General features: G+C 38.3%; 2 protein-coding genes across 9 annotated transcripts in view; one reads left to right on the top strand and one right to left on the bottom strand.

Annotated features, from left to right (window-relative positions):
- Positions 1 to 2,535, top strand: part of mrtfaa (myocardin related transcription factor Aa) — a 30,747-nt gene extending 28,212 nt beyond the window's left edge. For all 6 annotated transcript variants that reach the window (XM_056753053.1, XM_056753055.1, XM_056753050.1 and 3 more), the window contains one exon: positions 59 to 2,535. In XM_056753053.1, the coding sequence (XP_056609031.1) occupies positions 59 to 588 (530 nt within the window). In that variant the 3' untranslated portion in view covers positions 589 to 2,535. The remainder of the gene's footprint in view (positions 1 to 58) is intronic.
- A 3,207-nt stretch (positions 2,536 to 5,742) lies between these two features.
- The window catches only part of LOC130426877 (protein shisa-9), a 52,197-nt gene continuing 45,014 nt past the window's right edge, over positions 5,743 to 12,925 (bottom strand). For 2 of the 3 annotated variants that reach the window (XM_056753851.1, XM_056753852.1), the window contains one exon: positions 5,743 to 11,954. In XM_056753851.1, coding sequence (XP_056609829.1) covers positions 11,476 to 11,954 — 479 coding nt within the window. In that variant the 3' untranslated portion in view covers positions 5,743 to 11,475. The remainder of the gene's footprint in view (positions 11,955 to 12,925) is intronic. The other variant, XR_008907236.1, reaches the window with a different exon arrangement.

Raw genomic sequence — 12,925 nt, 5'->3', positions numbered from 1 at the left:
CAATGGTGATGTCCTTTTGTTTTAAAAACTATTTGATTGCTTTTCCAAAATCTTACAGACATATCTGAAAATTTCAAAGCCAGCCCTGATCCTGTTCTTGAACATCTCCGTCCAAACACACCCCTTTCATTAAACCCATCCCATCTCAATGTCTCCGCCCCTCCCTGTGATGTGCCCCAAACTTTGGTTTTAGAACCTCAACGTCCCCGTGATGCTTCCAGAAGTTCTGACACCGGAACCGGACGTCTTGAAGATTTCTTAGAAAGCACTACTGGCAAACCATTGTTGGGTGTGGAGCCGGGCGGACCCATGACGCTAATCGTGGACCTACACAACCAAATGCTCAGCACACCAAGTATCCTCGACCACACTTGTTCGCCTATGGATACGTGTGACCTGGGTTTCTCCAGTCACTCGCCATCAGATTTGGTAGACTCTGTCCCTGACAGCATGGATTGGATTGATTTTGGAATGAGTGGTCCTGGTGGGGAGGGGCTGGGAATAATGAATCTGAATGGACACGCCCCCTCCAGTTTATTTTCTGCAGACTTTCTGGACACTTCTGATCTGAACTGGTCCAGTTTATAGCTCACGAGGCTTAAATCTTCAACAAATATTTCCAAAAGGAACAAACCAGGATTATCACTTGCGGGTTTTATTCGAGTTTTTCAGCATCGAAAATTCTTCAACAACTACAGATTCTCATAATTCCTTAAGCGACTCAAGTTGCACTTTTAACATCTTTTCATTCTCCTCCACCTTACACACACCCAAAAGTAAACGTTTGTTTCAGAGACATTTTTTTTGTGTATTGATTTTATCTGGAAGATCATTTTATAGCATTTTCTCATCGTTGTGAATCACTAAAATGCTTCTTATATTTAGCAGAAGACGTCAGACACTTTCCAGATGAAGTACTAGGTTTTTTTTCATAGTAAATGCATAATAGTTTTTATTTCTTAATAGTATTTAAAGAATGTAATTTATAGATGCCGAAGTAACAACGTTTTGAGCTTGCTTTACAAAATATAACTGGTCAATATATGCATTTACTGTGCACGTTACTGAAAAAGTGTTCTACTATTTGTAGTATTTTACTGTTTCATGTGCAAAAAAAAAGCATAGCAACATGAAAAAGTTTGTAGTATCAGCATTAACATTGTGGGATCTGAAAGAATATTATATTTTTAGAATTACCATTCACATATCACATAAAACATTTCCTACTAACCACCAGAGTTAGTTTTTACCGATTTTTTTTGTTCATTTAAGAGAAAATAAATGAATTATTTATCCACATAAACAGTATATCAGCAGCTACAACACTGATGCAGGAGATGATTTTATGAGATCTGTGAGATGATATATGCTATAAATTTATATCAGTTACGTATTTTCAATGAAGTACAATGTAAAACTGTATACACGTTTAAAGTATATTATTTCTTCATTTTTTTTTTATTTTAAATATGGCTTTATTGACTTTTTTCACAGTTGTAAAGACACAGGTTTTTTTGGTTGCTAAAAGAAGCTGTTACAAATTTTGTAAATTCTAGTATTTAGTATAACTGAAGCTAGCTGCCAAACAGTTATTAGTTTTTAGATTACTAGTACAAGCTCAAAAACAAAGTTAAGCCTTCAACTCTAAACAAAACTTGGCTATTTTTATATTTTTTATACAAGCTAGGTTGACTCAAAAAGGACTGCCAAATCTTATGGTAAATGTGAAGGAGTTTTATCAAATTTATAAAATGTTTATTATTGCTTCAAAATTTTACGGCACAAAAATAATTTTGCATATCTTGCTCAAACCGTAGGTGGTGTACTTTGAGTTTAAAATGTGTGTTTACAAGTAGTTCTTGAAGTCAATAAGATGCCTGCACCTTTATAGAAGTTTGTGTTTATCTTATTGCTCTCTAAGTGGGTCGCTTAGTTTGTGTTTTAGTATAAATAAACTGTATATGCCTATCACAGTACGCATCGTACTGTATGTACTGCACTGTATTTTGTCAATACTCCGGTCGTAGATGGAGTTTTGATGATAGAAATATGAGCCTAAGAGATAATGAATGTTTCCAAGATGATCAGAATGTAAAGATTTTACTGTATAGAAAATTATTTTCAACAAGCAGCATTTACATCTTAAGGACTTTTGTAGACGCTTGTGTATATATTTTGCTGCACTCTGAAAAGGAATAATGCATTGCTTGAATGTCCATTTTTGTAGTTGCATATCAGCTCAGGAACCTACAGATTGTATTGTGTGCGTGTGTGTGCTCGCGTGTGTGAGTGTATGTGTGAGCGTGTGTGAGAGATTTGGGAGAACAGCATTATTGTCTGCAGTATTCACAGTCCATCTGTCTGAATTTGCTTTTGCAGGTATTGTCTGTGGTTGAGCCCAAACTGAACTTTATTTCTTCAGTACACAATCCCCTACTGAATTTATTGGCCGAATGTCTTAATAGGCGGGGCTTAGAGCCTCTTTGGCCTTATACTTGAGATTTTTGTTTCTGGAAAATAAATATTATAAATGAAAACAAAATGATGGTTATTTTTTTGTGCTTGCCACAGGTGTGTCCTTCTCTTTCTTCAGTAGAACGAAAAAAATATTTTAGAAATGTCTGGTTTAGAGTCCAAAAAATGGAAGTCAATGGGAGCCAATGTTGTTCGGTTACAGTTTTCAAAAGATCTTCTTTCTTCAGCAACATTGAAGTCAAAATTTACATGAGCATGCAGATGTGTGAATAAGATAAAGTGTGAAGTTGTATTATATACTCCTGTTTTGAAACTTGCTTTTTATCACCCAGATTCACTTTAAACTGAATGTGGAGAGATTCTAATGTATGTCTTCAGTGTAAGTTACAAGTTCGGGATGCCATCAGGGTGAGTAAATGATAGCAATTGTTTGGGATGTTAGGGAGAATTTTTCCTTTGAGACCAACTAGTTCTCCAGATATTCTGTTTACAACATGTACTTTTCTACATAGTTGTGCAGTCCTGCAATGCATTTGTCTTGGAACTTCTATTTAAAGGTCCATTGTGTAGTTTTTTTGTAGGATATATTGACAGAAAATACAATATAATATACTGTTCATAACTGTGTCTTCAGAGGTGTATAAAACCTTATGATGAGGCATTATGTTTTTATTACCATAGAATGAGCTATTTCTATCTACATACACAGCGGTCCTCTTGCATGAAATTCACTGTGTTTATTCTAGCCCTAAACGGACAAACTGTTCCACAGAGCGTGTTTCGTAAATACGGAAAAGAAGCGAAAACGTGCCGATATCTCATTCCTGTGTCTGCCACCCTAGTACTTCGAAGACGAGGGAAGGAGAGAGCCGTTGGTTGCAACAACCTCACCGCTACAGGTAGATCCTGTTCAATTTCATACACTGGACCTTTAATGTGCTGTAGTATACAATTTGACATTTTATTCTTGCGTAGTCTTTTGGTTTTTATGGCTATAAGCACATCAGTTGCTCACTTTGATTCATGTTTACTGAAGCTGGTGGATTAGATGCTGCAGACATGATTATAAATTCATAACCTACCCTGACAAGATCATAGTAAAAGCACCTTCCGTCCAATGATTGCTTATTCAAATCACATCAATTATTCCAGTGTAAACCGTCCAGCAACCCTTGATGAGCTCATTAGAAAGCATCTTGACCCAAGCTATTCTTGAGATCACTGCAATGTCCCATATCACAGTAGTATGAGGTTAGACTGTAACATTTGTTTTTTTATCTCATGTTCCGCACCCTTCTTTATTAACGTTATCCTGTCCCATGTGTTTTCCTCGTGGCTGAATGTTTCGCTATTCATCATGTCCTTTAATCAATTTAGTGAGATGCAAAAATCTATCCGCCGTAATGGACTGCTGACCCAACCCCTTTCCCAGATGGCCCCTCTCTTAACGACAGAATTAATTCAATAAGTGCTTGTGCACATAGAACAGCCCGTGTTTCTACGTTGATAGAACATCATATGTAATTTTTTCAAAGCAGTAAGGTGATTTAGCTGATCCGGTCCACATTTGGTTGACGAAAGAAACTTTGAGGTCGCCCTTATCCTCATTGATAGAGATGTCTTTTCAGCAGCTATATGGACAACTTGTTGCGGAAATACAAGTAGATAATGCTGTAGCCATTTGTAACAGACATCACATCAGGAGAGCATCTATGATAATGGATTAAAATGCTCACCATGTGGTCGCCATTGTAGTTTTTGGAGCAGAGCCAGTGAATGCTGAAAAAATAGTCGGTGCATGAAGTCTGTATTTATGTGTCCATACAGACCAGTCAAAAGTTTAACATCACTTACTCATTCTTTATTTAGAATACTATTATATTTCATATTTTAATACTACTAAACCTATCAACCACTGACTGACAAATATGTAACTGTGGGAATTGTGTGTTCTATTTGAACAACTTTAAAGTAGTCACACTTTGACAAAAATGTGCAAGATTTCATCATCCATCTTCTGAAGGTCTCAACATGGGAAGCTTTTTAAACGTTGAAGAAATTCCTATGCTGGACTCTTATTTGCTACTTTTTATTCTTGATTTGGTCCAATCCTTTTTAAACATATACTTTTAAAAGTTCTCAAATGATCAAAATTAATGGCGCAATTATATTTTTGTCTACGAAAGTAATTCCAACCAATGTACATCTTCTAATTAAAAGATTTGTAAGAATATTTTTGTGAAGTGATCATAAACGTTTGACTGGTACTGTACATTTATAAACACGATACAACACTTACTTGGTCTTATTGTAAATGACGTATTGCAGTGTTACTTGTTTCTGTTTTCTAGAAAAAATGGTAATAACTTGTCTCTTCAATGACTTTCAGTGCACTTGTTTTGTCTGTCAAGCATCATACTGTTGCAGATATTATATCGCATAAAGAAATATGTATTTCTCCAGGTCCATAGAGTACGGGATGACTGCTTTTGGAGGCAAACTAAACCCAGACAGCACTTAGAGCCTATTGGAATTGCAGTTAGACCTCTGTCAGTAGAAACGTTGGTTAGATTACACAGAGGTTTGGTGTCCTGATGTGCTGATGGCAGTGTATTCATAATGACAGAATAAATCATCCAGTCTTTCAGTCAGCATGTGTGTCATAAGGTCTCGTAGGTGCAGTTGACCTTTAATCTCACCACATTTAAAACATCAAGTGGCACTTTTTTTCAATTTTACCTCTGCCTTATTGTACAGAATAGGTTCCGATGAGGCTGTACTTCAGCGTAACACATCAGCATACTCCAGATTTGTGTGTGTGTGTGTGTAAAACCAGTCCTGTGGTTATTGCATAGCTCATGAATAGAAATTCGGTTGACATTGTCAGATAACCTTGGGAGAATGTCCAATCACACAACCTGATTAATATTCATGAACCTAGTAACCTAGAAAGTACGGAGGCTTTTGTTCCTTCTTATTTGTTCCCGATTACAATATTCAGCTGTGATAGACGATTTTGCCATTTTATTTCACAAGCTACTAAACTTTGATGTCTGCCCACTCACCGACCCATTTATGCACATCACTAAAATAACAAGAGCTGGTTAAAATTGCAGATGGCTGTCGACTGGCATTTTCCAAACATCTCGCTGTGAGACTACTAATAAGCACGATGAATGTTGGTGAATATTCCGGAAATAACAAACCAATGTTTCCTGTAGACCCTTTTGTGGCATTTCTCAGTATTAATAATCAGATACAGTTCAGTGAAGTTTCACTCTGCTCTTTATTTTTTAAACGAGTTTATACAAAGAACACTTAACAATGTTTCTGTATTAAAGAGATGCTCGAAAAGCCATTCAATCAGTTTGACCGTGTCTATGTTAACGTACATAAACTGCCATAGAAATGATTGACTTCTTCTTTGCTGTTCTGTTGGCATGGTTACTATTGCCATAACTATCAGCGTCACTTTCATCATCATAAACATCACAATTCACTGTACCATATGTTCAGTATAATAACATTGCTTATATTAATTAGTATTCAGTAAGATCGCTTTCATGCCAACCTACAGAAACTCTCTACCTGACTATTATAACCATTGTTTTTTGTGGCTTTTTTAATTGAACCGTATCAGCCAGTCTTGAAAGGAATAGTTAACCCAAACAAGCCAACATTTTCCCTCCAATTGTCCCTGTCCGCATGACTTGTCTTTCTTTCTTTCTTTCAATGGAACAGAAATGGAAATGTCTGACAGAACTGAGGACACCAGTGGTTTTCACGTCTTGTAAGAAACGTTTGGAGATGATATTTGAGCGCTGTAGTGGAAGGCAAATATTGGTTTGTTCCTCACACGCAGACTTTAAATATATCACTTTGGAAATCAGGACTTTTATTTATTTATTTGTACTTTTGGGGGCTTTTGGGTCACCATATGGTAACATCCCCCTTTGTATTCCACAGAAGAAAGAAAGTCATGGTTCGGAACAACATGAGGTCGAGTAAATAACAATTATCACTTCAGGCTAAAACTATTCCTAAACTTACAGTGGGCCCCGAAACACATAAAACCATCTCAACAGTCAACAAATGTCTAGTAAAAACTGTCTACATCTGTGATTATTTCCAAAAAGGTTCACTTCAGTCAAACCGGTTTCTTCGCTTTTGAAACTCCCAGTCTTTAATGTCTCTCTTCACAATTCTCCAAATAAGATTTTTCTGAATAATTAAATGCTTCCCCAAAGCACAACCAGACCTGAGAAGTAAATGCGCAGCTGATTTGGAAATGTAGCTTTAGACGAGTAAAGAGACTGACAATTTCAAGACTGAAGGAAAAGATGACAGATTTCTGCTCTCTCCTCACCTCCAACCCAGAGTTCTTCATCATCATGTACCATATTATTCTTGGTTTCTCTCTCTCTCCTTCTCCATCCACAGGAGACCCATATTAACTTACATATCACTGACAGCTAAGACTTGCACCTCATACCCTCCTGGCAGATAGAGAGAGAGACCAGAAGAACCAACAAAGATGCTACTGCAACACAGCATCTGCACTGCCAGTGACCAAACATATTCTATTATAATCCGGGAAGCTGTTTGAACTGTAGTTATGTAGTTATGGTTGGATCATCAACAGTTTCTCTAAGGGTACTAAAGGGCATGTAAGTATATTTTTGTCTGTTTGAAAAAAAGATAGAAAGAAAAGATGAAAGGTGAATCATGAGTTTTAGGAGACTAAGTTTAGGAGATCTAGTTAGCTGCCTCATGCTGTCTGTTTCCTACGTAGGCTGCTGCCTTCTAAGGCTGTGTACTAACTGTAATGGAGAATCATAAGCAGGCCCGCATAGAAGCTCAATAGAATTGAATCTCCACCCGTTATAAGCTACCGGTGGGAGTACAGTTATTTAAGTGAATAGTAATAAACATTTCTTGCAACTCCATGAATTTTGAAACACAACCAGTAAATGTTTAGGACATGCAATATAGGACTGCGTGTGAATAGAAAAAAGAAGCACACATAGACTACCTTTCAGAAGTTTAAGGTCACATGACTGAAACGATTTTCATAACCTAAAACCTTTTGATCCGAGGGTATATGTCTGAATTGTTATAATAATTTGTTAAGAAAAGGGTAATTGTATCAACAAATACATTCCTTTTAAAACAAAAGTATTAAGATGAACATGAAATTCTTCAATACAATAAACAAGCATCACAGGTTGGGACCACAAGAAGCTGTTTAAATAAATGTCAAGAGTGCTAAAATATAACAGGTTTGATTTACCTTGGACATTAACAACAAAATTCCCATGGTGAAATTTGCTTTATCCTATTAAGCAAACAAATGCGCTTGCTGGATCGATGTGAATGAGGATTTAGGATGTTTGTGTTTTCTGAGTTTGTAGGATCGATGTGAATATAGTTGTGATGAGTTCGTCATTCTTATACGTTTTGGAAAAAGTATTATTTAAAAAATGAGAGTGACCCTAAACTTTTGAACGGTAGGTTATGAAACATTAAATTCTGCCTGAAAACAATCAATTCTCTGTAGTCTCATGTCGCCTTAGATCTGTCATAAAAAATAAAAGATGTTGATCACTTTATCTCTGCTGGTGTCTGTCAGTGTGAATGGCCCTTAACTCTTCACCTTGAAAAGCTTTAGGGAAAATTAAACGATTCTTATCTTTAGTGTCTGCATGTTTGTGAGAGGCTAAAGGCTCTTTTATATTCATATCATACACACAGAATTTGTGTAGAATGTTTAGATTAAGTCAACTTTTTGCTGATATATTCTATTAACCCTGATGTATAAATAGACAGGACTGCATTATATAATGAGTAAACATGTCAATGAGCCACAGCAGATGGTGTTTCTCAATGCCAGCGTAGTAGAAAACTGGCCCTAGTTACCAACCAAGCCCGATCAGTCTTTCTAACTCTCTCCCATGGGAGAGAATTTTTAAGGATGAACCTGCAGTTCTGTGGCTGGCTTAAGGTTTCCTTTAACGCTGGTTAATTAAGTTTTCATTGCTTTAAAAAGTTCATACAAATTTGGCCTATTTTGTGGGTCCATACTCCCTTTCCGTTTCAGACAAAACAGCTCTAAAGTGTCCATATTCCCAAATCCACATTTGCTGCTTCATTTACTGTACACACAATAGAAAGCGCTTGTTTCACATACAGGTGTGTGTATTGATATACATATAGTTTCCATGTTTGGGATGACTAAAGGGACAACTTTTAAGAGCACAAACCACTTTTAAAAGCCCTTATTAGAATTGAACCAAATCATACACGGACGAAATGAACAGCCTAGGACAGTGCATGAGAACAGAACAGAACAGAACAGTCAAACGTACCACCAGACAAATGGGAACAATGTGATTCTTCAATTTTACAATAGTATTTGTTTCTGGACAGGTAACTAACATGTCATTCAAGCATTGGTTACAATACATCTTTTAAAAATTATTAAATAAAGCGTATGCTCTATAGGGCAAGCTTCAAATATGGCAAGACATCTTTTAACGTTAGTAAAGAAGGTCTGAGAACTGTGTTCGGAAGCACTTCGTCTCTATCAAATGGTTGTCGACTGCAGCAGGCTTGATGTTCCATTTAACGCTTACGGTACAAAAATACGACATTGCAAATTGTACATAAACAGTAAAAAGTACATTGTGTATTGCTAAAGATAAAATGCTACCCAGTGGCATTCATATCGCAGGTAGGACACTTTCCGTTTACAAAGAAATTGGAAACAGTCATTGAGCTTATTCGTGTGGTTTAAAATAACCACTCTGGAGGAATTTAGAAGTGTACGGTTGATATTTACACCTTGTGTTTTTTTTTAAGTAAAGGATGTGCATGTACTCATTTGACTTCGGCCCTTTGCCTTCAAACACTGAATTAAATATCTAACAATCCAACACCTCATTGAGATGATGTCAGAAATGTGTTGGTACCAAGCTACTTTTCGGTTTCTAAATTTGGTGAAGCAGTTGTAGACTTGTCTCCCTAATCCTTGTTCAGAGGGAAAGCTGCTCCGGTTTTCAAGCACTCCTCTGAGAAGGTCTTTGTAATTCTACATACAGCAGTATGGCTTCAGTTCAGACAGGTGTATCCATTTGAAGTTGGTATCGGTTAGCATCTCTGTGCGAGGAAAAGGTGAAAGTCGTTTTTGTCCTCCAGCATTTGTCCCTAAAACCCAACAACACAATGGAGCCGGAACAGAGCTCAATATAAATTGTCTGCAAGTTGGCACGTGAGAACGTGTCGGCACACCTTCACAACAATAAAACGGTTAAAAATAGCCATCCTGGAACATGCTGTAACCGCATCATATTTTTGGAGCGTCTATCCCTGGAGCAAGTCCAGAAGTAAAAACGATCTCCAAAATGAAGGTAGAATGAGAAAGGGAGCGACAACATGTGTTTCTTTCTTTATCCTTTTCATAGTTCATTACCAGCCCATTTTCTGTAAAGTGTACTGAAAGATGACTGTAATGCAATCTAGTGTTCAGACAGACGAAGGCTTGTACCGTTGCCTCGTTTCATCCCAGTTCAATAATCTTTCTCTGCCCCTCTTAATCTCGACACTGCGGTTGCGTTTGGCTCAGAGCGGCAGTTGTGTTAAATTCTTTCCTAGAACATTTCACACTCTTTAATAGCCCCTCGGAGGCTCGTACATTAGATGTCATCGACCGTAAAATCTCTTGTGCTGCTCACTGAGGGCTGTTCAAACATGGAGCACTTGCTAATGTTTGGGTGCAGATGTTTCCTCTGTAAACAGATGTTCGAGTATCATATAAGGACAGGGGTTGTCGTCAAACAAACAAAAAATAGGTTTGCATAAATTCGCTATATTTTGTGTTCTCACCTCTAGGTCTTTCAGCAAAACCAACCTCCATTCAGACCCATTGCTGATTGAAGAAAACCATAGAATGTGGGTCTACAGGCAGTTTCAAGAACATATTTTTGGATCTGTTATGGTGCCATCATCAATTACAGCGCCCCCTGTTGTTTTGTGGCAGTGTGGCGGCCAGACGCCCGGCTGGGAACAGCTTGGAACAGTGGAGAGAAAAGTGAGTTCGGCAGCTGGGTCTATCAGTCATTCAGCCCCAGGCGGGGAAGACAGACAGGGGTAGTATTGCCACCATTTTCCCAGTCCCTGGAGCAAACTCCAAGACACCTAAACCTCTCAGATTTGAATACCCATCACCTCCAGATTTAGCACTTATTTCTGGATTATGATGCTACGGTAGGATATAGATATTGCTGATGCATGCTAGACGTACTTGTACCAGCACTAAGATTCAAAATCAACTTTCACCAAAAGGATAGCCACTTACATTCTGATAAATGAGAGGGAGTAGTTTCTGAGATATTGCGGAGGACACACATGGGTCAAGTGAACAAAGTTGTTTTGGCAGTGCTACCTGTTACATTAGTCATGAGACTCTTTCAGTTAGACGTGCTCTCCTCTGTCACTGTGGCACCTCATCTCTGCAGGCGGTAAGTCCGTAATGAGCGGAGACACCCTCGTTGACCTTGTGGTGTGTCTTGTACAAGGATTCGAAATAGAAGCAGCCGAAACACCTTAAGCCTTCGCTCAGATCACCTTTGTTTTTTCATAGTTGTCTTCCTAAAGCTTTCCCCAGTCTCAAATTGCCAGAATTTAATCTCTCCGTGTGGCAGGTGGTGACCGATGGAAGCAGACAGCCTCGTCTGGAAGAGTGCGAAGGCTCCTTGTGGGTCTGGCACCCTGGAGACATCTGAAGGCCAGTGGCAAAAGAACAACAGGCCGGAACATTTGGGGTGGTAGGTTTATCAAGATTCAGGACCATGCAATGTGTTTCTCCTTTGACCTTGGTGTTTCAGTACGATAATTATATAATACAAATACAAGGAATTATAATTGAAATACAACTGAAGTTCTAACATCTGGTTTCAACATTTCTAATCACAATCATGCTCTCTTTCGTTTTAGGTTACCTCCTCACACCGTGACCTCCGTTTTGCTGTTTGTTGGCAGTCCCTTGTGTTTAAGATGGAGATGTGGAGACACCCCAGTTGTGTGTCCGTACCCCAAAGGTTGGGTGAACAATTCCGGAAGAGTCTCGATGCTGAACTGCCGCTTGGTGGAGAACACCTGACGCCGACAGTTAGGCTGGGACAGTGGAGGTTGCTGTTGAACCATCAGAGGAACCTGGTGTTGGACGTAGCTCTTGTTGGGGTCCCAGACTTTGAAGGCCGAGCTGGAGGTGAGTGGATGAGTGTTGGTCTTGGAGATCTTGGGCTTGGGGACTTGAGCAGAAGTGATGGTAATGGCTAGAGGTGTATGGATGTCTGGAGGTGGGAGGAAGGGCTTGTCTTTGGGGTGGAAAGAGATGGGTTGGAATGTCGGGGGCGAAGACTGTCGATAGGTGTAGTCCATCATTGGGTAGCCTTTGGGGTAGTAATCCCTTACTGTTGTTTCTGAAAGACATTAAGAAAATAGAACATATCTTTCAAAAAGTGTTTAATGAAAATCATAGCTAAACCTTGTGTGGTATTCATGTTTGTATTAAGCCGCGGTCACACTTGTAAACAATACTTGTTTACTTTATTCCAATTATAAGCAACATATTTGATCATTTGTGTAACATGCATAACATTTACCTCTGTACATTCATGTGCACAAATTTACAGTAGGTTTTGTTTTTGGGAAAAAAAAGAAAAATGGGGAAGAATGGGGAGAAACATGTTCATCTCAAATAAACATAAATATCTGAGGTTGAAAAAAAAACTAGTGCATACATTTTTTTTCAGTTAAACACTGAAAATGGCATTCGCAGACCTGAACACCAGGGTTCTTTTTTTATATTTTGACGTGTATGGCATACTGTGCATGGACAACATGCTGTGTGTTTTTATATGGTTAGATAAAATATCGGCATCGACTGGAAAATTCTCCCTGAAATATAAAAATGAACAAAAATACTGTACAATAAATTTGCATAGTAGTGTTCCTCTCTCCAGATTTAATGTACCCTACAAAGTGCACAAACCTAGTGTGTCTGGCTATATGTCCTATATGTAGTACAGCCACAGTTTTTAAAAAACAACTTATGGAGCGCACACGATCAAAACAACAACAATGCCGTTGCTTGATGACGCTTTGAAGGAGCGTGGAATGAAGGGATCTGTTGTCTTCAACTCCACCGCTGATGGCCATCAATCAGACGCGAACCAAAAATCATGACTGTTCGTGAAAAAAAAAAAATCGTGACTGCTCAAAACAAATTAGTGGCTTGCTAGACGCTAGACAGTACTTACGCAAAGGGTAACGCGGATATGACGCAATTGACAGGCGATTGGACTGCCACGTGTCACAGTTTAGAATAGCGATTTTCTCAAGATTTACAATTAGTCGAAAACATTTGAGATATTGTAAGTACTCGGCTAAA

This window comes from Triplophysa dalaica, chromosome 7 (genome assembly GCF_015846415.1).
Source record: "Triplophysa dalaica isolate WHDGS20190420 chromosome 7, ASM1584641v1, whole genome shotgun sequence".
Lineage (NCBI taxonomy): Eukaryota > Metazoa > Chordata > Actinopteri > Cypriniformes > Nemacheilidae > Triplophysa > Triplophysa dalaica.
Note: the sequence above shows the minus strand (reverse complement) of the source record. Positions and strands in the feature narration are given on the sequence as shown.